Source organism: Pseudocercospora fijiensis (assembly GCF_000340215.1).
Source record: "Pseudocercospora fijiensis CIRAD86 unplaced genomic scaffold MYCFIscaffold_8, whole genome shotgun sequence".
NCBI lineage: Eukaryota > Fungi > Ascomycota > Dothideomycetes > Mycosphaerellales > Mycosphaerellaceae > Pseudocercospora > Pseudocercospora fijiensis.
The window spans coordinates 2,806,560-2,832,336 of NW_006921539.1; the positions used below are offsets into that span (position 1 = coordinate 2,806,560).

The 25,777-nt window shown below is 43.2% G+C and overlaps 2 protein-coding genes across 2 annotated transcripts; one reads left to right on the plus strand and one right to left on the minus strand.

Moving 5' to 3' along the window:
* Positions 1-7,758: 7,758 nt before the first annotated feature.
* MYCFIDRAFT_208836 (uncharacterized protein) lies at positions 7,759-16,982 on the plus strand (the record flags this gene model as incomplete). The annotated part of the gene is made up of 8 exons (XM_007932069.1): positions 7,759-7,763; positions 12,423-12,447; positions 12,481-14,031; positions 14,059-14,153; positions 14,188-14,374; positions 14,415-15,263; positions 15,294-16,276; positions 16,328-16,982. The coding sequence occupies 8 exons, from the start codon at positions 7,759-7,761 to the stop codon at positions 16,899-16,901; spliced, it is 4,269 nt and encodes a 1,422-aa protein (XP_007930260.1). The 3' UTR covers positions 16,902-16,982.
* Positions 16,983-18,372: 1,390 nt separating this feature from the next.
* Positions 18,373-21,653, minus strand: MYCFIDRAFT_37566 (glycoside hydrolase family 2 protein; the record flags this gene model as incomplete). Its single annotated transcript, XM_007931491.1, has 3 exons — positions 18,373-19,692; positions 19,746-19,839; positions 19,897-21,653. 3 exons carry the CDS (start codon positions 21,651-21,653, stop codon positions 18,373-18,375), a joined length of 3,171 nt encoding a protein of 1,056 aa, XP_007929682.1.
* Between the last annotated feature and the right edge of the window lie 4,124 nt (positions 21,654-25,777).

Consider the following 25,777-nt stretch of genomic DNA (forward strand, 5'->3'; position numbering starts at 1 on the left):
GAGCGCTATTTACGGCTACTATAAAAGGTTATATTAGACAATGCGATTATACTAAAAGCGCTTAGATATGATATACTATCGAGGCAAGAATATAACGAGAATATATAGGCTCGTAAGCGCTTTGAATATAATACTAAAGAGGCGCGTTTATATACTATTAAAAAGGGCGGTTCTTCTAAGAAGGTAATCTAAGAATGCGAGATTTAGTATATTCTTACTACCGAGCACTACGCCTTTAGATACGCTCGTTATAGTATAATATAATACCTAGTAAATAAGCGCTTCTATAGTATAACGAAGGCGGATATCTAAGAGGTACTAAAGTATTACTATATATATAATTTAGTAGTAATAAGGCCGAAAATATAGACTAGTAACCTACTCGAACGGATTGTTACTAGCAAGACACTTAGTAGGGTACAAATAGCCCTTATAAGGGCAACTCGGAGGCCTAGGTACCTAGTTTGCTAACAATTTAATAGGTAGACTTCTATAGTAGTCCTAACGGCCCTTACCTTTACCTACTCTACCTTAAAGACTATAAAACCAAGTTCTATTAAGTCTACGCCCTTACTTCTAAGGAGTCCGCCGAGATTGCCTTCTATATATAGGACTTTGCCTATTTCGTAGGCATTATAGTACTATATTAGATAGATAGTAGTAAGGAACTTAAGGGTATTATTAAGCGGCTATTATAAGCCTATAGTAGGAAGATTACTTACGGTACGCTATATTATCCTTAGTCGCAAGGCCTTATTAAACAAGCTAACGGTATTCTTAAACGTAGAATAGCCGCTATTAATTTATAACTTAGTCTTAGGGGCTAGGTTATAGTAGTATATAAGGCGGCTCGGACCTATAACAATATATAGCAGTTAGCAATTAAGATAATACCCTTTAAGGCCTTCTTTAATCGTAACCCTCTAACGTAACCTCGTATTATTTCCGAGTCTCTATCCGCTATAGTAACGGAAGGAGATACTAACATCCTATATATTATTAAAGACCTGCGTCTAGTTAACGAGATTAACAATAATACTACTAGTATCGTTACTAAGGAAGCGGATAGACACAATATTAAATAGTCTAGCAATAGACTACGGTTTAAGCGAGACTAAAGTATACTACTACTTCTAGAACAGCCTCGGCTAGTACCTAAGCATCTAGAACCTATTAGAGTCGACTTAACTACGTAGTATTAGGCTAGCGAACAACGGCGTGCTACCTATATATCGAGAGCTAGCATTTCCGCTAAGATTAACTACTCTTAGAATATTCTTGTAGACTATATTCGAGCCGCTTAAGAGGCTACAAACGCTAAAGACGACCGCCTACGTAAATATAGCAATCTACGTACCTTCTAACCTAGTAATATTATCGGCGTCTAGATACTATAGCGCTATAAGATACTAAATAGACCTAATTCTATTACTTACTAGGCTATCGAGTAATTTAAGGACGAAGAAGGTAACAATAAGCCCCTATCTAAGCTACTAACTCCTTAAGGGCTTCTTAAGTACTACTAGTATATATAGCACTTCTATAAGAAGGACTCTATCTTCTATAACGACTTCTCGGTCTATATAGGCTATAAGAACAAGGTAATAACCGTATTTTATACTACTAGGCGACAAGCTAATATTCCGCTTACTAGCTAATATTCCGCTTACTATATATACCGCTTGTCGCTATACGATTAGCTAATGCCGCACTAGACACTATAATTGCCGTAAGGCTAGTTATCTATATTCTAAAGCCTATTATAGACCTAGTAATACCTATCTTAATATAGACGACTATAGATACGTAACTAATGAAAGATATAACTAGTAGTAGCGAGCAAGAATCTACTACTAAAGATAACCTTTAGAACGACGACGATAACGACGATAATAATACAATTAAAATAAGTAGCGATAACGAGTCTATACTAAAGGCTTCCGCTATACCTAAGACTTCCTTATCGGTTAACTAACCGTTAGATTCTTCTATAAACTCTTAAGAGCCTTCGAGTAATACTATACTACTTAGCGGTAACGATATAATAACACTAAGCTAGGTTAATAATAAGCTATTACTAATACTATTAAAGGCGCTTAGAAAGAGAAAGATTAAGCTAACTAAGATTCTCTAAGAAGGTAAGAATATAGAAGAGCTTAGATAAGATAAAGAAGCGGAAGGTGCCTACTAGCGTCTAGAAGCGACTTAATACGAGGGCCTTATTACGAAGGACTTAATATAGTAGTAGAGGTAGTAAGGTCGAAGAAGGGGATATAGGGAGAACCTAGCGCTTAAACGGAGGACTTAGGGCTGTTTCTTTATACAATATTAGACTAATCTCCTCTTCTATACCTGTCTTTCCTCTAAAAGGTATACTACTGCCTTTAGAAGCCTCTATTCTATAGTTGTTATCCTCTCTCGAATTTTAAATATACCCCCTACTTATATATTTATACTAAGAAAACTAGTATTAGGCTTTCTTTATATAGTCTATACTAGGAAATAAGATAAGAAGTTATCTCTAGATACGATAGCGAGCGTATAGTAACAATAGCGAGCGTATAGTAACAATAGCGACCGTAGTTAACCTACGAGGGTTTATTTAGCAAAAGATAGCCTTTTTAGTTAAATACTAAAAGACTAGGCTTTTGATTAAACTAGCGGAAAAGCTTAATTAAATAAGCTTTGTTTAACTAAAGTAGTAGTACGATAAAAAGGCGCGGATACTAGAAATACAGCCGCGGTTTAGTAGGTCTACGTATACTAGCTAAGAAGTTAAATTTAAAGTAGCTTTAGTATATATCGAGGGTTCTATATACCCCTATAGAGTGCCCTAAACCTACCGAAATTAGAGATCGGGATATTGCAGACACCCCCGATATAACCTAATTACCTCGGATTTCTACTATTCCGAATAGCTATAATCGCTCGAAAATAACTAAGTCTACGCCTATACCTTAGTACTACTACTTCTACCGCTTAGAAGTAATAACTTCTCCTTAGATCCGTCGTTATAGTAGTAGAATTAGTATAGGAGATAGCGTATAAGAGGATTAATCTATCCGGTACGGTTTAGGTAGTATACCTACGTATAACCTTATACGAGCGCGTTTCGAAGATATTATAGGCTTACTAATTAAAGGCTTCTAATAACGAGGGTTATAAGAGCTACCTAATAGCTATAGTAGATTAATTAAAGTGTCCTTACTAGGCGACTATATAGGTAAAGAATATAGAGCTATAGATAGTACTATAGAAGGTAGCTCTACTATAGAAGGTAGCTCTACTATAGAAGGTAGCTCTACTATAGAAGGTAGCTCTACTATAGAAGGTAGCTCTACTATAGAAGGTAGAAACAGCTTACCTAGTAAGGGCAAATCGTCTAGCAAGGACGATAGTAACGGCTACTAGTACCTTAATACCTTATCGCTATTATATTATTTACTTTTACTAGCGTCTTTTAGTAAAGATAGCGGCAATCGACTGCTCTCGAGTCGACTAGCTTTAAGTAGTATAGATTATAGAAGGTCTATATTAGATAGGCCTTATAAGAAGTCCTTATCGCTTATATAAGGCATATTATTATTAGTAAGGTCGGAGAGGCCTATATCGGCGTTATTATTGCTATCTATAACGACTAGAGTAAAGTTAACGTTATTAATAATGCTATACTTATTAGCTAGACCGTAGACAGGTAGCGTACTACTATTAACAATAATAAAAAGCCGCCGCGGAGCCTCGTCGGCGGCTAAAGCAAAGGTACTAGGGTTAAAGGTACTAGAGTTAAAGGTACTAGAGTTAAAGATACTAGAGTTAAAGGTACTAGATTTAAAGGTACTAGAGTTAAAGGCACTAGAATTAGCGGTACTAGGGATTGTTTAAAGACTAGTTATTATAATAGCCTATCGTCGACTACTAAGCGCTACTTAGCTTTACGACGAGGTATTAAATAGGCCTACGGAGCGCCCTTATTAAGCTATTCTTATATATAAATGTCTATTCCTAATTAAGCTATATTACCGTAGTACGTTACCTACTAAAGCAAGGCTTTATACTACTATTTATTATTTAGTTTAGAAGCCTAGCTATTATAGAAGCGGAAGAAGGTCTTTACTATAATCCCTTCTTATATAGAATAGAAGTATCCCTTTACTATATAGAGCTTATAGATACTAGGTCCTTTATTAAGGTCGATAAGCTATCTAGTAGATCGATAGTTATCGTCGTTATAGTAACGGACGGAAACCAATACTACTACTACTACTAGTAGTAATAGTATAGGCAACCGAGGGTAATATAACCTATAACAATATAGGCAGCTATGTTTAGCATAATAGGATAACAAGACCGTTGCTTAGGCTAATAACTAGAGCCCTATAATATAGGCATTATAGAAGTGTAATATAAACAATATGCTATACGAGGTTAGTGCTCTATCTACTATATAGAAGGAGGCCTCTTATATAGGCTTAAAACTTAGCCCTAAGTATGTAGGGCCGGTTACTAGCTAATAATAGTTAAGAATTAGCTTGCTATTATACTAGTCTAGATAGATAAGATTGCTATTAGGTCCTTAGAAGCGACTAATATAGAGCCTATAGCGCTAAGGAGTTAGACGGCTCGTTCTATCGGTATAGAAGCGCTATATATACTTATAAGGAAGGTAATAGCTATACTAGAAGTAGTAGAAGCATTTAGTATAAGTAATCTCGTAATTCTTATCTTTAGTAGATAGGTATATCCGCTATATAGGCTTGCTATTATCGCGTCTCTTATAAGCCTATATAAGCTTATCTGCTATCTTCTTCCACACAGAAAGCGACAAATTCCTAAAAGTTAGATATTATTCTTTCTTCTAAAGCGGAAGCTAGCCCTAACCGTCGATTTAGCTATTTTAAACCGCGCGCTCGTAGATATAGTTATCGAGGCAAACTAGGTATATTACTAAGCCTAGAAACAGCTAGCAAATAGTATAGTTATTAGTAGAAAGAATATAGAGGGAAGATAGCCGACAAGTCTCGAAGCTATTCTAAGGAATAGCTATACTAAGAAATATATTTTTATATAGAATTTAAGTTCTAACTATACTATAAGAATAGGAAGAATACGTACCTCTTAAGCTCTATTAGAGTATCTAACGCTTATCTCGGCGCTTTAGGTATACGTAATAGCCCTCTAGTAGTAATACTATTCGAATTGCTACTAAAAGGGGGTCTCTAAGCTATATCTAAGTCGCCTATCGATTACTCTATAAAGCTAGCTATAGTATTTATAGTTATAAGAGTATAATAATTAGTATTTTTACTAATATATACTTAGTAGAAAAGGGCTCTAAGACTACGATAGTAATATCCTAGCGATTATTTATAAGAATAAGCGATAGTTACGACGACTATATACTAACTATTTATACTCTAGCTTACTAACTTCTAAGTAACGCGTTAATATCTTTAGGCGCTAAATACCTAGAATAATTACTTATACTAGCGATAGTAAGGTTAAAACAAGCGCGATACGTAACCGCGAGGAAAAGGTAGAATAGGTTAATAAATAAAAGGTAGAAATAGCCTCTAGGTAGGGTCTAGTTTAGCTTTATTATAGCTCCTTATTTATAGGCCTATACTATACGATTACAAGGCTTCAAATTAGCTCGAAATTAGGAGCCTATTTAAAGTCCCGTAAGAGCGTCCGAGCGCCTAACCTACTAAGAATAGGCCTAGCCTGCTGTAACGGACTTAGTAAGATATAGAAGTCCGCTCCGTAGTGTGCGTAACTATAGAAAACGTAATCTCGTCGTCGGCGCGCGTCGCTATTACTAGGTCGACCGTATAAGGGTAGTAGTAGTAGTAGTAGTAGTGCGATTTCCGCTCGCATACTAAGTATCGATAGTAAGAGGGCGGAGTAGAGCATTTAATAGCGAATTTGATAAGGTTTGTACTGTTTTAACGACCCTGCAATCTCTGCTTATAGATACTAATTATATTACTAAAAATAAAGCTAAAGTTTATTAGCAAAACAGCGGTATAGTAAAAAGCGAGGTATTGTTAGCGATTATAGCTAATTTAATAACGGTAATATATATTAGAGGGCGGCGGTATATAAGGCATACTACTATAGACCTATATCGCGCTCGGAGGCGCGTATTGCTACCTATTTAGCGCCGGTAGTATCGGTAGAGGCATGTGGAAGCTATTAGTTACTACCGCGACCTATACGACCTACGCGACGGCGGAATTTAAAGGAAAACGCGACGAGAACGCGTCGATACCGCCTAGAACTGCTAACGGCGCTTCTTTACTAAAATTTAGCTAAGCTAGCGCCGCTAGTGTTCGTTCGGGTATACATTCTTATTCTGCCTGTTTCTCTATCTGTTTCTTCGACCGCTTCGGCGGCTTCTTCTTACTCGTAGTATCTACGCTCTTACCCTTCCGCTTCTTACTCGCTATCGCATCTAGCGGCGGCGCCTTCGAGGTATTATAATAACGCGATAGTATATTGCTTAGAAGTAGTAGTTGTAGTAGCTTCGGCGGTTGCGACGGCGTAATATTAGTAGAAGAGTTACTATTCTTAAAGTAAGTTAGTACTAACTATATAAACTCGCGCTTAATATTATTGCCGGACTTATAGAAGACTAATAGTATCTTCGAGATTACCTACGTATACTTCTCGTTGTCTTCTTTAAGGCCTTCTTCGTTATATATACGCTCTAGCTTATAGATTAACTCGTACGCCTCCGTAAGCGTCTCGCGTACGTTAAGTCGATAGGTAGGCGCGTAAGGTGCCGCAGTTATAGTATCTAGATTACCTCCTTAGTAAGGCGCGTCTTCTATCTCGTAGACCTCGAGTGCGCGGCCTTTAAATATACTAATTTAGTGCTGCTAGTGCGAGTCTTTAATAATAGTACGAAGAAGAGTAATATAATAAAACTAGAGGTAGGCGTATAGTATATAATAGCGGCGGAAGAATTTGCAGTCGCAGGTAAGGAAAGCGCGGTCCTTACTAAGCGGTCTTAGGTCTTAAAATACCTCTTTATCGAGCGCTCGACTAATTTCCGCGCCGACCTTACGTTAAATAGGCTACGGTAGGCGTAGAAGGTATATTCGAAGCTCGTCGTCGTCGCTACGCGCGAGAGGATACATATTCGCAGCCTAGCGGTACGCTACTACGTCCGACCTAATATCCTTAATCGTTGTCTCTCGAAGTACGTATATAGCTACGCCTTTAAGTATAAAGTCCGCTACTATCGGCGCTTTATTGCTATCTATTTTAAAACAAGCGTAGAAGCTCTCGTTTATATTTATAGTTGTATTTTGTTAGACAATTGTAGGTACGCCGCTATACCGAAAGTAGAAGGCCTAAAGGCGGATATCTTTGCCTATCTCTTACTAAAGGTAGGTCTTATTTAACGCGTAATCGGTATTTAAAGGCAGGCTATCGATAGCGGCGGAGAGTAACTATTACGCGCCTTCGAAGGAGCGGCGGTAAATAATAGCGGCTCGAAGGTATCGACGCGTCCTATTATAGGCCTTGCTACCGAAACGACGAGCGACTATCCGTTAAACGTATACGTAGTAAAGAAGGTATATTGTACGGTTTCTAAATGCTATACGAACTGCGCGTCGTTCTACCGCCGAGTCGTCTATTAATATAAATTTAGGTACCTAAATTCTATCTGTCTACGCGCTTATCTTTAATAAGAAGATAGACACAATATCGCCGTCGTTAGTAGGTAATAGTATATACGCAACCGTACGCGAAATGCCGTATTTGTCCTTTACTATAATAGTATAAAGGAACTAACTAAGATAATTAGTCTTATACGTCGCGTCTATAAATGCGATCGTACGATAGGTTTTTAGCAGTTCTATGCCGGTTTTAGTCGCCTAAACGACGCTATATATAGTTTCGCTATCGGTCTCGCGTACCGCTAATATATTATCGCAAAAGAGCCCTTCTATAGTAATATATTAGTAGTTGTTATAATAGAAAACCAAGAATGTAAACAAAGGAATTCTAAAGTTTAGGATGCGGCCTACTAAGGTAAGCTAGAAGCCGGACCGAGGTGTTACCGTAGGTCCTAAATTATCTTATTAGCTCGAAGCCGAGGCTCTACGGCGCTTCCGCTTTAAGCGAAGAACTTTAGAATCTCGAGATTCTACTACTCGAATCTAGTATTTATAGGCAATCGAGTCTAATATCTTCCTCTATCGATTTCTATCGATTTAATAAGTTAGACGAGGCTCCGTATCGATCTATTAGTTAATCGGAGTCCGGATCGGCGGAAAGCGTCGGCCTACTACGCTTTTTCTAACTTTAGATAGCAATAGTAAACAATACAATACTTACCTTCTCGACACTAGTTAAATAAGTCTTCCTTCTATTACTGCTATATAAGCGACGCGCCGCCGAGTTTGCTATTCCTATATACCTTCCGAAAGGCTCGCCCTAAGTTATAGACATCGTATTTCTATATCTATCGACCTCCGGCGGCATTAAATAGCTTATACGCTACTAGGTCGTATTCCGCCTTTAGCGCCCTCTATATAGTACTTAGTATATAGCCTTAATAGACCTACCGACTAGCGGTAGTTAAGAGAGCGCTATAGCGACGAAACACGTCGAAGTTGTCTAGTTAGTAGTAATCGCTATAGTCGTCGCGACTTATACGCTATATTTAATACGCGATAATCTCCTTACTACTACTACTTTCTTTACTATTCTTATTACTTTCCTTATTTAGCGCGTCGCTCGGACTATAAACAGCGATAACCTTTATTAATATAGTATAATCCTAAGCGCGCTCTATCTTCTTATAGTCTCTCCTTACTCCGCGGCTCTTCGTCCTATTACTCTTCTAGTACGGTTGTTTATAGAAGCGATATATATAACGCGTAGTTTCTAGGCCGCTCTTCTCGATATAGTTATAGTTCTTTACCTATATATTATTAATATATAGCTATAGCGTATACTATACTTTTACTAATGCTTTAATAGAGTTATCGAAGCCTAGAAGGATTAGTCGTTCTTACTACTTACGGAGGTTATCGACGTACGGTAACTACGCGTATTTATCGCTTAGCTTAACGAGAACTCGAGACTTTCGAGAGCGACGATAATCGGAGGACTCGGACGCGTCTAACGCGTTATCTTTACTAGAATAGACTAATTCGTCCTCCGCCGGTCGTTTTATCGAGAAGTTAGTAATTCTAAGCTACTACCGGGCGTAATCTGCCTCTATACTATTATATTCTAACGCGAAGTCGCCCTAAGCCTCCGAGGTAAGTATACTACTACTTCTACTATCTCCGATAAGGTTACTAATTAATATAGTATTAGAAGAGATTAAAGGTATAATTTAATTAATAAAGCGCTATCGAAAGAGATAGAATCTACTTATTATAGAGGGCGGAGCGGAGCGATAGCGAGGTTAGAAGGAGTAGTAGGGGTATAGAAAATAAGAACCTAAACAAACCGGAGCGCGTCGATGCGCTAGAGCGGAAGCGTATATAATCTATACCGACCGCTACTCGCTAAGGTCTATAGAGCCTATTCTCGGTAGGTTAGGCGCTCGGACGCTCTTACGGGACTTTAAATACCTACGAAATTAGACCTCTTAGCGGTCTATATATAGCCTATAAACAACTATATAGCCTCTTCTCGTATCGGAGTAAAAGATCGACGAGACAACCTTGTTAGTCCTAACTTAGAGGCACTTCCGGCACTACTAATTGCAGTGTTCTATACTAAATTAAGGTGTCGCTTCCGAGGCTAATAAGGGAGGCTTAGCTATCGGTATCTACTATAGGCCTCCGCAACTAGCTAGCTTCAAATTACGTATAGAGACTAACTAGGGTCAAATACTACCGTCTTTTAGTAGATGCAATAATATATTACTTTTATAGGACTTCTTATAGGTAAAGGAAAGGAAGAAGAAGCAGTTATAAAGGGCGGAAGGGGGTTTTGTTGTTTGATTAGGTGTAGGTCTGCTACTAGATTAAACTCGCTAGATTATAGGTAGGAGGACTCGAGAGTGATTATAGAGTCGCTATAGAGAGGCCGGAGGGCATATAGGGTCGTTTTATATAGGCAAAATAGTCTCTAAAGGTGTCCGCTCCCCTACTGCTTCTCTTCTACTTCTCTTTAATGCCTTATATATATACCGACGCGCACTACGCGCAGTTCGGACGGCGTCGTAGTTGCTTAGGTTATATCCGGACTCGTAGTGCACTACCTCTTCGAGACTAACGATATACTAACCTGCTAGAGGTTTATCGTCTACTAGACTAGCGTAGACTAGTATTAATTAAGCGTCTCGAGTAGGGTAAGGATAAGAGGGCGTAGTTGAGGCTGTTATTAGACCTAGTAGCGAGTAATCGTAGTAGAAGTCCTATACTAACACTTCGGTTAGTTAGTTTAACTCTAGCATTCGATCTAGCACCTCTGCTATTTAGATTAGGCTCTCTAATACTAAGCAGGGTTAGTTTAGCTGCTATAAGGCGTCTATTAATGCTCCTACTACTGCCTAATATTAATCCCCCTCGCCTAACTAGTCTATTCTTTCTATAGTAGCGTAATCGTATACTAGAGGTCGCTCCGCCGGTTTACGACCGTCCGCCGGACTATAATAAGTTAGAAATGCAGCTCGAAGAACAACGAGAGCTTAAGAGGCAACTAGAAGGCTAAATACGTCGACCGTAGGTTAAAGTTATCGATTTAACTAAGGAAGAGTCTAGATCTTTAGATAATAACTTAGCCTCGGTTCGGATTACCCCGCGTGCCCGGCGATTCCTATTAGATCGGAGTTAGTTAACCGAAACGCCGACTACCGATTCTTAAACTTTATCCCTAGATATAGAGTAACTCTCTTAATCGATATAATATACTAATTTATTACACCTAACACTGCCTGCTACACTACTTGCAAACCGGCCTGCTAGACAGATAATACTACTATCTTTAAGCTCCCTTCTTTTTAGAGACCTAGGTCTACTACTAACGTACGAAATTGCGATATAATAGACCCCCGAATAGCGACTTCTTCGCCGAGTCGTTTTGCTATATAAACTGCGTACTACTATTAAACAACTGCACTGTATCGTATAGTAGCTAATTAAACGCATTTCTTAATAGTCTCGAAGGGCCCTTTCGACCGTCTATAAGATCGTAAATAAGCCCTTTATACTACGGCGCTATAGATACTATAAAGTAGATACCGAGGACTTAATCTACGTCCGAGAGGTCGTACTTGTTAACCTACTAACTCGACGACGAGGGCGTACCCTCTATATATACGTATAAGAGCGACAGATTATCGCCTTTATTACTTAGAATGCTATAACTCGTCGTATAACCTTCCGCTAGGTGCGAGATGCTCTTAGTTTAACCTGTAGTCTATAGACAATCTCTCGTATCTATAGAAGGTATAGATACTGCCGCTACGTCGCTCGCCCTCGTCCCTTCTATAACGACCGTATTCGACGCCTAAGGCTCGAATAGGCTACATTCTACCTTAACTAGACACTCTCTAACTAGGCTAACGTTCTATAGAGTAACGAGAGTGCTATTCGTAATAGCTTACACGAGAGGCTGTTTGTAACTCGCCGTATTAGTAAGCGCAACTAAGACGTATATTTAAGACTACGCTTTTAACGACTTCCTTATTAGATAGTTTAGGCCTATATTAGTAGTATAGGAGGCAAAGGGCTACTTCTTCTATAGAACAACAAGGATTAGGGTAATATTAATCGATATAGCTATTCTTCGAAGGTCTTACTAATCGTTTAAGAAGAAGTCTCGAGAATAAATAGTCTAATTGCTAACTAGTAATACCCTTTCGGATTTAAGCCTGCCTTATACTAAAGAACAGCGCTCTTCTAGCAAGACTCGGCTCTAGTATATATAGCTAACTTTACACTTAACTAACTAATAGCTCGGCGCATCGTTATTATAGATAACTAGCCTCCTTCCTTACCTAATTTAAACCCTATTAAGAACCTCTAGCGATATATAAAGTAAGCGATTAAGAGCCGCCGAGATAGGCCTACTAGACGCGTACTAAGCCTCGCTATTATCGAAGAATACTATAAGGTAACTATAGAATAGGTGTAATACTAGATTAATAGTATACTAGCTCGCTACTAGGCAGTTGTCGACGCTAAGGGTAGACATATATAGTAGTAAAGTATATTAGATAGCGCATTCTTGGTTGTCTATAGTCTATAGTACTTAGTCTTTAAACCTGCCTTCTATACGGCTTCTAAAACACCCTCCTTCTTAACCCTTATCGTTACTACCTCTAGTTAAAGATATGCGGTTCTAGGCAATCGCACTAATTGGCTTCTAACACCAGGTCTCACTATACTTTAGATAGTTAGCGGTGCCACTAAGCAAGGGGTGTAATACCCTGGAACCTGCAAGCGCAGTTTCACTCCGATGCGAGAAGAGGCTGTAGAGGTAGACAAGCCGCCGCTGCAAACCTAGCCGCCGTGGCGGTTCACTACCCTCGCATTCTTGGTCGGTATACATAGACCTCGCGGTTCTAGCGGTCCATTCCGTTTGCCAAGAGTGATTCGCCGTACGGTACGTAGACCTCTGAAGTTGGAAACGCAGTCGCAATCACGCGGGAAGGGGCATTCTGCATGTTCTTTCGCCAGCCTGAGAGGTGGAAGTGAAGTCGATGGAGTGACGCGGCGGAGAGAGTTGAGTCCGAGCGGGCAGGGCTGGGCTGTCTGGGACAAGGGTTCATGCCAGCTCAGCTCAGCTCGTCGTCGTCGTCGTCGTCGTCGTGGACAAACCTCAGCATCTGGAAGGCTGCGAAAGAAGACCTGTGCCCGAGACGCATTGGACAAGATGTCCTCGCCAACGCTGGTCGAACAATTCTCACACTACGTGCTCGACGGCTTCTGGCAACTGGGCAACTGCTTCAACTGCTTCCCCTCCACGCCCTCGCTCAAGATCAACGGCCGATCGTTCAAGATCTTGCGACTGCTTGGAGAAGGTGGCTTCAGCTATGTCTATCTGGTGCAATCACCCGGCGACCCGACCCTCTATGCGCTCAAGAAGATACGATGTCCCTTTGGGCAGGAATCGGTGGCGCAAGCACTGAAAGAAGTCGAAGCATACAGTCTCTTCACACCTCACCCGAACATAATTCATGCCATCGACCACAGCGTCGAAAGCGAACGCGGCGATCCCGCCAACAAGACTGTTTATATACTCCTCCCATACTACCGCCGAGGCAATCTGCAGGATGCCATCAATGCGAACCTTGTCAATCGCGCGCGCTTTCCCGAACGACGACTGATGGTACTCTTTCGCGGTGTGTGTCGCGCGCTCAAAGCCATGCACCAATATCGGGTCAAGGGCGGCGTACCTGGAGGAGAGGCGAGTCGCAAGAAGGCAAAGAAGGTGCGACAAGAAGCAGCTCGCGCCGACGCGGAAGCAGAGGAGGAAGTTGTGCATGCGAATCAGAGTCGAAGACGATCGCAAAAAGAGGATGACGATGAGGATGACGCTCAAGCACCATTGATGGACGGAGAAGTCGTGGCTGCACAGGATGGGGTGCCAGAAGGCGGCATGAGAAGCTATGCACATCGGGATATCAAGCCTGGCAACATTATGATATCCGACACCGGCACACAGCCTATTTTGATGGATCTTGGTTCGCTGGCGCCTTCGCCGACCCCCATCACGAGTCGAGCGCTCGCATTACAGGTGCAAGATCAGGCGGCGGAGCACAGCACGATGCCGTATCGGGCGCCAGAGCTATTCGACGTCAAGACTGGAACGGTGATCGACACGAAGGTGGACATATGGAGTCTCGGGTGCACTTTGTACGCGTGCTTGGTGGGCAAATCACCATTCGAAGCTCGAAGCGAGGAGACGGGTGGTTCACTGTCACTTTGCGTTCTGGGCGGTGACTGGAGGTTTCCTGACGAAGGTCCCGCTGAGGCCAAGCGAGGCAAGCAGCGTGTGAGTGATGTCGCCCCAGCTGCGCCCAAAGAAGATTCAATATCGGAGGCAGTGAAAGAAGTGGTGCGCAAGTGCTTGATGGTGGAGCCAGAGCATCGGCCAGACATCGATCAACTCATATCGATGGTGGAGGAAGTGGTGGCTGCTCTGCCGGATGATGGTGACGCGGCGTTGGACATGGAGTAGAGGCGCCTTTCCGGCAGTTGTAGGATACAGAATCAGATGTGTAATGACACGATCATTGACTGTCCGACCGACCACGAGCCCTGTCCTGTATTCTACTTGCACTTGCCTTTCGCTCGCGCTCAGAGAAGGTTGTAAGTACCTGCATGGATGCCCCGCTTCCCTTCCCGAATCGACACATCAAGGACGCGGCGTTGATGCCGGACACCTGGATGTACATGTACACAGCCCTATCCCTATACCGCGTCACGTTACGGTAGAGCTCAAAGGAATCCGCCCTGTCGGAGCCCTCATTTCTGCTTCTCTCCGCTCCACTCCGCTCCGCCCCGCCCCGCCCCGCCCCAATGGTCAAACGGGCAATGAAGTTCACTCCCAAGGTGCTGCTCTCAGCGCCGCGACGGAGTGCTGGCGTCCCCAGTCCCCACGGCACCCACGTCCTCTACACCCTCAGCACCTACAGCTTCGAATCTCACAGCAAAACCACCGAGCTGAGAGTGCTGACGGTGCAAAGTGGAGACAGCCAGGAGCTGGCCAAAGACGACGACATCTCAGACCTCAACTGGCTCGACGACGACACCTTCGCCTGCCTCCAAGCAGAGAAGGATGGCACAACGAGTCTGTGTATTGCGAGCCTATCGGACGTCGTCAAGAAGCCCACGCGAGGACATGGCCACTATACAGCCGGAAAGATCCCGGGGCCAGCTTCGAATCTCAAAGTGAAGCAGCTGGACGACCACAACTACGCCGTCGTTGTCTCGGCATCCGTCTCGCCGGATGGCTCAATGTACAATCCGGAAAAGGCCCCCAAGACTCATTCCACTGCCAAGCTCTACAGCAGTCTATATGTGAGACATTGGGACAAATGGGCCGCGAAAGAGAAAAATGCACTCTGGTACGGCCAGATCAGCAGGAAGTCCCATGGAGGCAAATTCAAACTGTCCGATCTCTCGAATCCCATCCCTGGGGGATTGGAATGCCCTATACAGCCTTTTGGTGGCACCGACAACTTCGATTTGAGCAAGAATGCCATCATCTTCGTTTCCAAAGATCCACATGTAAACCCGGCCCTGAATACGAAGGTAGGAAAGAAGTCGGGACGACAGGAGAATGTATGCTGACGCCAAATTCCACACATTTAGGAAAATGTGTACATTGTACAAGTCGGCGATTGGGCTAGCAAGAAGACCTCTCTCATGCAGCAGGTCATTGTGCCTGGATTTCAAGGTGCCGCGTCTTCGCCCGTCTTCAGCCAAGACGGCACCAAAGCTGCATTTCTGATGATGAAGACTCGCGGATACGAAGCAGATAAAAATCATATCTGGGTTCTTCCAGATCTCTCAGGCCCGGACTTGACACCGCTGCGAGCATTTGCCGAAACAGAGATGGGTGACTGGGATCGTAGTCCTGGATCCATCGTCTGGAGTTATGATGGGAAACATTTGCTTGCAACCGCAGAGGAATATGGGACTGGAAAGCTCTTCCAGATTTCAGGTGATCTGATACGCCAAGATCCTCGCATCTTGACTCATCGTGGATATATTGGTGACGTGCGACCACTTCCGGACGGTCGCATCTTCGTCACTGGTAGCTCCCTGAGCGACAATTCGTTCTACGCGATTGTCGATCCTCTTATTGCCCCACACCCTGGCCGTCCTCAGACCGATGCGCTCCTTGCCTGGACTCACTCGAACTCTCAAGATGGCAGCAAGTTTGGGCTCAAACGCGGGCAGATCTCTTCCATATGGACTCCCGCAAACAATCCCAGGATAAACGAAGAGGTCCACAGCATAGTTGTTTATCCTAGCGACTATGACAGGACGAAGACCTATCCTGTCGCATACCTGATTCACGGTGGTCCACAGGGCGCTTGGGGCGACAGCTGGTCCACACGCTGGAATCCAGCTGTCTTCGCCGAGCAGGGCTATATTGTGATAGCAATTAATCCTACAGGAAGCACGGGATACGGGCAGGCCTTCACTGATGCTATACGACGGAATTGGGGTGGTGACCCATACCAGGACATTGTCAACGTCTTCAATTGGGCAAAGGCGAACATTCCTGAAGCCGACCATAATCGCGCTGTGGCGCTTGGAGCAAGCTACGGCGGCTACATGATGAATTGGTAAGCTTGAAAATAGCTTGATAACCGCATGGAGATGCTGACTCCTGGCAGGATACAAGGCCATGACCTCGGACGGCAGTTCAAAGCGCTTGTTTGCCACGACGGCATCACCTCTTTCACCGGTGGCATGCTTGCGACAGAAGAGCTCTATTTTCCCTTCTATGATCTCGGTGGCACGCCATGGTACAACCCCGGTTTCAAGCCTGCACCAGGCGAGCCCGAATCTGCTTCTGCGCAAGGCCATACCAACTTCGGTGCCGCTTCCACGTCTGCTTGGCGACAGTGGGACCCATCCGAACACTTTGCCAATTGGTCGACACCTCAGCTCGTCATCCATTCCAGCAAGGACTACCGCCTTACTATCGCAGAAGGTCTGACTGCGTTCAACGTTCTGCAAGCCAGAGGTGTCGAATCGAAGTTCTTGACGTTTCCAGATGAGAACCATTGGGTTCTGAACCCTGAGAACTCCCTCGTGTGGCACAAGGTCGTCTTGAACTGGATCAACCATTACGCTGGTCTTCCACCGTATGCGGAGGAAGATGAGAATAGTGACGAGTTCTTCGGTGGTCTGCGTGAGTCAGAAGAGATCGTGGAGATGGAAGGTAGTGGGATGGTCTCGACTTAGTATGCGAGATGGTCGCGAATGATGATACAAAAGCTACATCAAAAGTCATGCGGGCTCTAATCGAGGTCTAGCGTCTCTTTTACGAATTCTTTCGTGAACTGCTCCACGGCTTCCTCTGATCTCCAAGCGGACCAATTGTGGTTGAACAGGCCCCAAGTCTCATCGGAATCCTGAGTTCCTTCCCGGATGTAGTAACTTCCCGCCAACACCCACTGCATCCACTCTCCCGTACCGCCTGGTAGAGTTGTAAGGTACTCTTGAATACACCTCGGACAAGGCTTCTTGAAATTCGTACTATTCTGCTCATATCCAAACTCGGTCAAAACGACCTTGAAACAGAACAGAAAGAAATCAGCATGTCGTGTGCACTATCGGATATTCTTCTTCTTCTTCTACTCACCGGAGCAAAATTCTTCGCCGCACTGTTCTCCCCAACATCCATAGCATTATACCCTTGACGATAAAGACCAAAACTCGCACACGCTCCCTCATACTCATCATTATAATCATCCAACTCAAAACACGATTTTCTCACGATACGGACACCCTTCTTCAAATCAAAAATACCAACAATCCCTCTCCCGTTGTGAAATCTATCCCTGCCGTCACATTCGCTAGATCCGTATCGAATCCCAACCCCCGAGAGGAAAATTGGAGGATCGGAGTTCTCTTCGTTTGGGGAATTTGCTGCTGCGATTATATTAGTATACTAGTCTCTCTAGCCGTAGAGGCAACGTACTGATGAGGGGGGGTCGGGTTGTCGGAGTTCGTTTCGTAGCGCGAGGGAGACGAAGGCCGGCCAGGAGAAGGCGTGTGAGGACATGTAGGTTAGGCCCCGGATCCAGTTCGTTGTGTTGAAGTTTTTGTCGCCGAACCAGGCGTTGACGTTCATCCCGAGGGATTTGATTTTTGATACGATCGTTGATATTGAAGACCTTCGGGAATCATCACGTCTGCTGCGCCTGGCCAGTTGACTCGGGCGTATACGACTTTGTGACTGACCTCTTGTATCGATGATGTCGCGCCCTGAGGTTTTGAAGGGGGCGTAGGGCCAGACATCTTGTGTTGTTTGGAGATGTGAAAGTCTGGGGCTGGCGTCGACCGCGTCCAGCAGTGGTGTAACGACGACGAGAAGTCGTGATAACATTTTGCGTATACTTTTATCATGCGTTGGGATGCTTGCCGTTCCATATACCTTTCCACCACTTTGGCAACTTCGCTAATAAGCTGGCCTGCGAAGATTGATATGTAGACCGCCACCAATAGTCTCGCAGCGACTGGGATGCAACGTCACGTTCCCATTCGGCTTGCACCACAGTGTGACCACTCTGAAATAATCGAACAGGCACAACAGGCACAATCTCATGGGTGCTAGCAGAAGCCCGAAGTCTATCACTGTATAGCCGGAGCAGTTCCTCCACGTGGCGATGCTCGAGAACTCTGGCGGAAGCCCCTGACAACCAGCCCAACACTATCGCACTCTTGTCTTCTGCAGTTGAAACATGAAGTCTGTCTCTCGACACTTAGCCTGGTAGTCTTCAGCAATGCCGGGACCACAGGCGCCAGATCCAACGCCGGCTGTAGCCACATCAAGTCGCAGCAGTAGCACATCTTCCTCGATCAGATCGCAAGGATGTTTGGCTCTGTCCAGAGTCTGAGGGGAATAGTATCCTGCGGCCCATGAGAACTTCGCAATTTCGTCCAGTCGTGTCACTCTCAATCCCGCACCATCTTCATCGCTAAATATCACCTTTGACGCGCCCATTCTGTTTCCGCTTTCTTGTGGGACGTCGTAATTTGTAGAAAGATCCGCGATCGTGGAAGTGTAGATGCCCATTCTCTGAGCCGCCTGTTTGTCGGGGTATGATTCTCCTGGCCCGAGACCAACATAATCCGCTTTCATGAGCGTCTTGTTCAAGCGCAGGTCAAGCCCAATCCTAGGGACTGTCTCTGGCTTCTTGCCAGATGGCTCGAGCTTCACACTGACGGTCAGAGTTTCGGAGGCGGTGATGCGATAGGTGATGCTGGCAGTCCAGCCCCAGTCCAATACAGGAGGTGAGAGGAAAGTCGTGCATTGTATTTCTACCTCGCCGGGTCCTAGTCGGTTGACTTGGGCAGAGCGAAGCTGCGAGGTCATTATGTCCAAGCCGAAGCGTTTCCAATATGGTTCGTCTCGAGGGCGATCGTTGTCAATGGGAGCTCGCCAGAAGCCAGGAGTTAGTGCACTGTTTGTTGTACCATCAGAAACCATAAGTGGCTTGCCTTCGGAGATCCACGATTGAAGTTGGCCTCTCGCGCGGTCGAACGTCATCTCGAAAGATGCTGAACGAATCGTCCATCCATTGCGCGATGTGCGGACCTGGAGAGTCTCGCCACTCGCAATTGGTCGAGGCACTATTGTCGAGCCGTTCGCCGTGGACAGCTGATGTTGCGACCATGCCACTTCATGTCCTTGATCGCTCCAAATCGACGTGTCTTTCAGTTGAAGACTTACGGTCAACCAGGTTTCTGAAGTCAAGCTGGTCTTGGAGATTGCTTCTGGCAGTGGTAGTGAGTGCTTCTCGCCAGGCCCAATGTGTGGTAGCACAAGAGTGCCAGACAAGAGGAGTGTAGTCTTGTCGCCGAAGGACTCTACCTTAAATGTTGCGCTCAAGTGATCGAGATTTGCGAAGTCATACAAATTGTGGAATGAAAGGTGTCGGTCCTTCAATTCGATTCTCACAGGCTCGATGACTTTCTTGAATTCTATCAGCCCTGGTGTCGGCGTATGGTCGCTAAAACAAAGGCCGTCCTATGCTCAGTTAATGTCGAAATTGTGACAGGAATTATCTGCCCGATGCATACCATGACAAACGTGGAATCATGAACGACTTCGTCAAAGTCGCCGCCATAGGCATAGTACGATTTACCATCCGCGTCTGACTTCCACAGGCCATGACTACACAAACATGGTCAGCACTTCAACTGGGAGGTATGATCACTATGACCAACTTACTTTGCCCATTCCCAGATGAAACCTCCTTGCAGGCGAGGATGACTGCGGAAGGCATCTTGATAGCCTTGCAGATTGCCGGGTCCGTTTCCCATCGCATGAGCGTATTCGCACAAAACGATAGGCTTGTCGAATTTCCCATCTGTGACACCTTCGGTCTCGCAGAGTTTGATTAGTCTTTCTAGGCTTGGATACATGTAAGAGAACATATCGGCGGAAAGCACTTTTGCATCGCCCTCGTAGTGTACTGGCCGGGTGGGATCGATAGACTTGGTGTATTCGTACATTGCTTGGTGATTTTGTCCGTAGAATGCTTCATTGCCCAAAGACCAGATGATGACGCAAGCATGGTTCTTGTCACGATTCACTACTGCGGCCATGCGATCAATATATTGTGCTTTCCACGCCGGATTGTTGGAAGTGTACTCCGCGGCTTGAGGGAAGGCAAGCTTCTTTCGTTCCTCATAGTCCATCTCCTCTGGGATGTCCAGAGGCCGAGCAACTGCATCGTAAAATCCATGGCATTCCAAGTCAGCCTCGTCCATCACCCAAAAGCCCAGCTCATCACAGAGATCTAGCATGCGAGGGTCTGGCGGATAGTGGCTGCATCGCAGCGCATTGATGTTATGCCTTTTCATCAACAGTAGGTCTTCCCGAATGAAAGATAATGGTACAGCACGACCGAAGCGTGGATGATGGTCGTGTCTATTGACACCTTGCAGCAGTATCGGTTGGCCATTGACAGTGAGCAGGCCATCTTTGATCTCGACTTGTCTGAAACCCACTCGATGTTCTATAGCCTGGATGACATGACGGCTACCGCGAGGTAGCAGCGAGATTTCCAGATCATACAGCTCAGGATTTTCAGCGGTCCATTTCCTGGGCCTTGTGACGTGCAAGGTGTGAGAGACGGTGCTAGAAGCAGCACTTGGTGTGAACACAGCGTGTTGTACGACACGTCTTCCGTCCTTCGGGTCTCGCAGTGCCAACGATACGTCAACTTCACAATCCAGTGTAAGCGCAAGTTTGACGTCAAGCAATACGTCTCGGTATTCATTGTCTAGCCTTGTCTGTACGAAGAAGTCTTCAATCCTGGAAGAGGGCAATGCGAGGAGGTATACATCGCGAAAGATTCCAGACAGCCACCATTGATCTTGATCCTCAATGTAAGAGCCGTCGCACCATTGATAGACACGGACAAAGAGCGCATTCTCGCGATCAGACCTGACGAGAGTTGAGATGTCGAATTCGCTCGCGTTTCGGCTTCCTTGATGGTACCCAACAGAAGTTCCATTCAACCAAATGTGGAATGCACTATCCACCCCCTCGAAGCGCAGTCTGAGATTCGACGATGTCGGCCACGATTTGGGAAGATGGAAAGTGCGCTTGTATGTTCCGGTAGGGTTCTCCGTGGGCACATGAGGAGGGTTCACGGGGAATGGGTACTGGACATTTGTGTATTGCGGTGCACCGTAACCTTGCAATTGCCAGTGCCCAGGTACATTGATCTTGGTCCATTCGACCGGTGGAAGCGCGTCAATGGTATCCAGACTGGCGTGAAGCGTAGCATCGGACGCAGTAGGAACATCGGGGCTCGGCGCATGCTGAGCTGTGGGAGCTAGATGAAAGTCCCAGGGACCGCTCAGCAGCAAAGTCTCCGGAGGCAAATGGTATGCACGCGAAGGCAGTCGATTTCGTTGGAAAACATGCTCGTTGGCGTAGTCAGGGAGCTCTCCCGTTCCTGCTGTCGTCGACGCCATTTGGAGATGGCGAGCAATTCTGCAGCAGACGACTCGGATACAGCATGGACCTGGAGATGGAGAAATGAAGTCGCTCAAGACAAGAATCTCTCCGGCCCGAGACGGACTTGACAAGGTGTAGGTGGAGGAGCCATGCTAGGGAGGCCTCAGGGTGGAATAAGGGACTCGTGACAGCGCCATTCTTGGAGCCGATATGTGGTCGACAGCCTGTTCCATGCGCGGACATGCGAATGGCATGTGCAAAGCTTGGATCGTGCAGGTGATGATGCCGATGAGAGACGTGGTTGGTGGATTTTCTTCTGTTCGCTTGACTTTGGCCCTCGAAACGTGGACTGAGTGTCTCGCTCCGAAACGGACCGACACCTTACGGTGGTACTTCAGTGTCTAGAGTGTAACTATCTTTTTTTAGGATTTGGATTTGATTGTAGGCGGGTAGACGCTTTCTAGCTACTTTGGGTATAGATACGCGCCTATATAATGCTATCCTATTTAGAAAAAAGGTGCTAGTCTAACTATATCTAGATAGATAGATTAGTATACTATATTATATAAAGAACTTTAAAAAAGAGATAGCAACTTCTCGGTTTTAATTTCGAATAGAGATATCGACGTATATAATTAAGGCAAAAAGAGAGTAGCTAGAGTAGAATTCGACCCTATATATATAACAAAAAGGCGCTATAAGGAGGTATAAAGCAAATTTACCGATCTCTATAAAGTAGATATAGTAAGTTTACCTAACGTATCTACTATAGCCCCTTTTCGTCGACGTATATAACTACTATACTATCTAGCCGAGAAGATATATAACACGAAATGCCTAAATTTAATTAAATAGCCCTTATTATAAATAGTATATAATACCTACTAAGAGTATAAAGAACTTTAAAAAAGAGATAGTAACTTATTAGGTTTGATTTTAAATAAGGATATTAACGTATATAATTAAGGTAGAAAGAGAGTAGCTAGAGTAGGATTCGAACCTACGTACGCGATAGAAAGGCTCTATAGCTTATAGAGAGATATCGGATAAACTTACCGATCTCTATAAAGTAGATACGGTAAGTTTATCTAACGTATCTACTATAGGGACTTTCTATTAACGTAACTACTATACTATCTAGCTATAAAGATATATAATACAGAATGCCTTAATTTAATTAGATAGCCTTCGTTATAAATAATATATAATACCTACTAAGAGTATAAAGAATTTTAAAAAAGAGACAGCAACTTCTTAGTTTTAATTTTAGATAAGGATATCGGCCTATATAGTTAAAGCAAAAAGAGAGTAACTAGAGTAGGATTCGAACCTATATATACGATAAGAAATCGCTATAAAAAGGTATAGAGTAAGCTTCCCGATCTCTATAAAGTAGATATAGTAAGTTTGCCTAACGTATCTGCTATACCGCCTTTTCGTCGACGTATATAACTACTATACTATCTAGCTATAAAGATATCTAACCGTTTCTAACGCGAAATGCCTAGATTGAATTAGATAGCCCTCGTTATTAATAATATATAACACTTGCTAACAGTTATATAAAAGTCTTTCGTAATCGTATCTATCTATATAATTAAGATAAAAAGCAAACGAACTTTTGTTTAAGCTATAATAGGGATTATAAATAAGTAGTATTCTTAGTTATCTATATCTTTCTCTAGTCTAGATAATCCTTATTCCTTAGCTAAGCTATTACTATACTTGCTCCGCGCGCGTATAATATATACCGGACTATCGGTAAAAATATCCGAAGGTTCTTTAGACCGGTCGTTATCCTATTAAGTTCTTAGAGATATAGCGTCTACCTAAGAGAGGTATCGTCTATATATTAACTAGACAGGCGTACTAAGCCGCTATAAAATAATTAGAACTATAGAAACGGACTAAACAGTATTATACAAATATAGATTAATCCTAATTCTTAGAAATCGTAGGATCTACTAGTTCCTAGGCTAAGATAGGAGCCTAACTTTAAAACTCTATCTTCTCTACTAGCTTTATCTTAATATTCGGCTCGGACTTAATATTTAGCTTAGACTTGATTTTTAGCTCGGTTTAAACCTATATTCTAGTTAGAATGTATTATATATAATAGGGTAAGGAGAAAATCTCCTACCTTTATATCTATTTCCTTTTTAGCCTTCTTCTATTCCTTTATCTTTAGAGCGTACTTCCCGGGGAAGGGTAGAGGTTTAGGTAGCGTTAGCTCCTCGTACTTTCCCTATTAAGATATAAGTATAACTAGTTTCCGGTTTAGGAAGATACTACCTAGAAGTAAATATCTTTAGGATTTGTAAAATAGTAGGAAAGGAAGGCGTCCCTAATCGTAGTTACTTCTTTAATTTTATAATTAGTAACGTATTATATAAGGTACCAATATTAAGACTATATTTAAAATTACAGATCTCGATTTTCTTACTAGATCTTAGAAAGCTAGAAATAGATTATCCTAGAAGACAATAAAGGTAATTTTTGTTCTAGCTAAACTAGAGAGTTCTAATTTATAGGGGAGTTGTCTTTAGGTTTTAGCTATTATATAGATATAGATTTATAGTATCCTTGCCCTTGCTTCTTAGAATTACAACTTTTTATTAGTCTTGTCTCCTCTCCTTCTTACTTCTAACCTTTCTTACTACCCTTTTTCTTTTAACTATCTATCTTTAGCGGCGTCTTCGGTACGAATTATATATTTACCCCCTCTCTAATAGTCTTTAATTCGTCGTTCTTTACCTTATACTATTTATAGGTAGGCTTCTTACCGTTCTAGACGTAGTCCTTATATACTCTACCTATATAGAAGTCCTAAGATATATATTTCTAGTTCCTAGAGTTAGTATTACCTATTATATATATATTCCTAGCTCTCTATAGTAACTTACTAGGAAAGGAGCTTGCTTTTTAGCTAGTCGCTTATAGATACCTAGGATAGGAGTTCCTCTATAGTATATATACTCCTTCTTCTTATTCTCCTTACTACTTTCTAAGTTAGCTCCGTTCCTAGGACTTAAAATATATTATATATACCGACTCTAAACTAGTAGTATATTAATATAATTGTCTCGGTACGAAATTAGTCCTATCGTCTTTACCTCTTTACTATCTCTATATTTATACCCTCTTAAATCTTCGGCTCTTCCTTTTCTATAAATTCCTACTAAACTATAGTTAAAGGAAACCCTTATTCTTAAAGCTAATTTATATACGTTAGTAATTGTATTTATATCGCTTATTCTACTCTTACTTTATTAAACTGCTATACTAGCGCGCCCGTTTACTACTAGTATTATATAGCGATAAAAGATTAGAAGTTTCTACGCTTAATTAGTATAGATCTTAGGTGCACTTATAGGCAAAGGTTGGCTACGTGCTTAGTACTAAGCCTCCTTAGCTTCCGCCTTATATACTTACGATATCGCCTGTTATATTAAGCTATAGAGGTACGCCTAGAATACTAGTATATAGATATTTGTTTATATTAATTTTGTTAGAGGCTATAGCTTAAGGTATAGAAATCGTATTATACGTATAAGGATAGTATTATATAGCTTAGAATAGCTAGGAATAGTTAGTATTTAAAATATTAAAGTCGGTATCTAGTAGAAGTCTCGAAATAAAATTACGTATCCTAAAATAGGCCTACGGCTTACTTTCGCTTTACGGAACTCGTAGCCCCTATATAAACAATTATATTAGATTTAAAAAAGCCGGCGAATTGCCTTTAGCCTATAGGTTATAACTATTCTTACAATCGAGTATAGTACTCTCTAGGTTTAGGTAATCTTTAGATTAAATGCCTTAGGCGCGTTAAAATGTATATACAATGCGATATCTATCTACGTTATACTAAGGAAGGCGCTACCGTTCTAATCCTGAAAGAAGATAGTTGCACTCTAGACACTAAAGTACTACCGTAGACACCTCTAACCTCCCACTTCCCCGCAACCAGACTTCACTTCTTCACAAGCCACATGTGTGCAAGCATGTGCGCTCCCGGCAGATTGGACTCTGGAGGGACATCTGGGGTGCATAAAGACAACGATGATCGACGCGCTGGAGAACGAGGCAGCGGCTCCATTCTTCTTCACACGCATCGCATCTCCTACGACCTGCGCCCTTC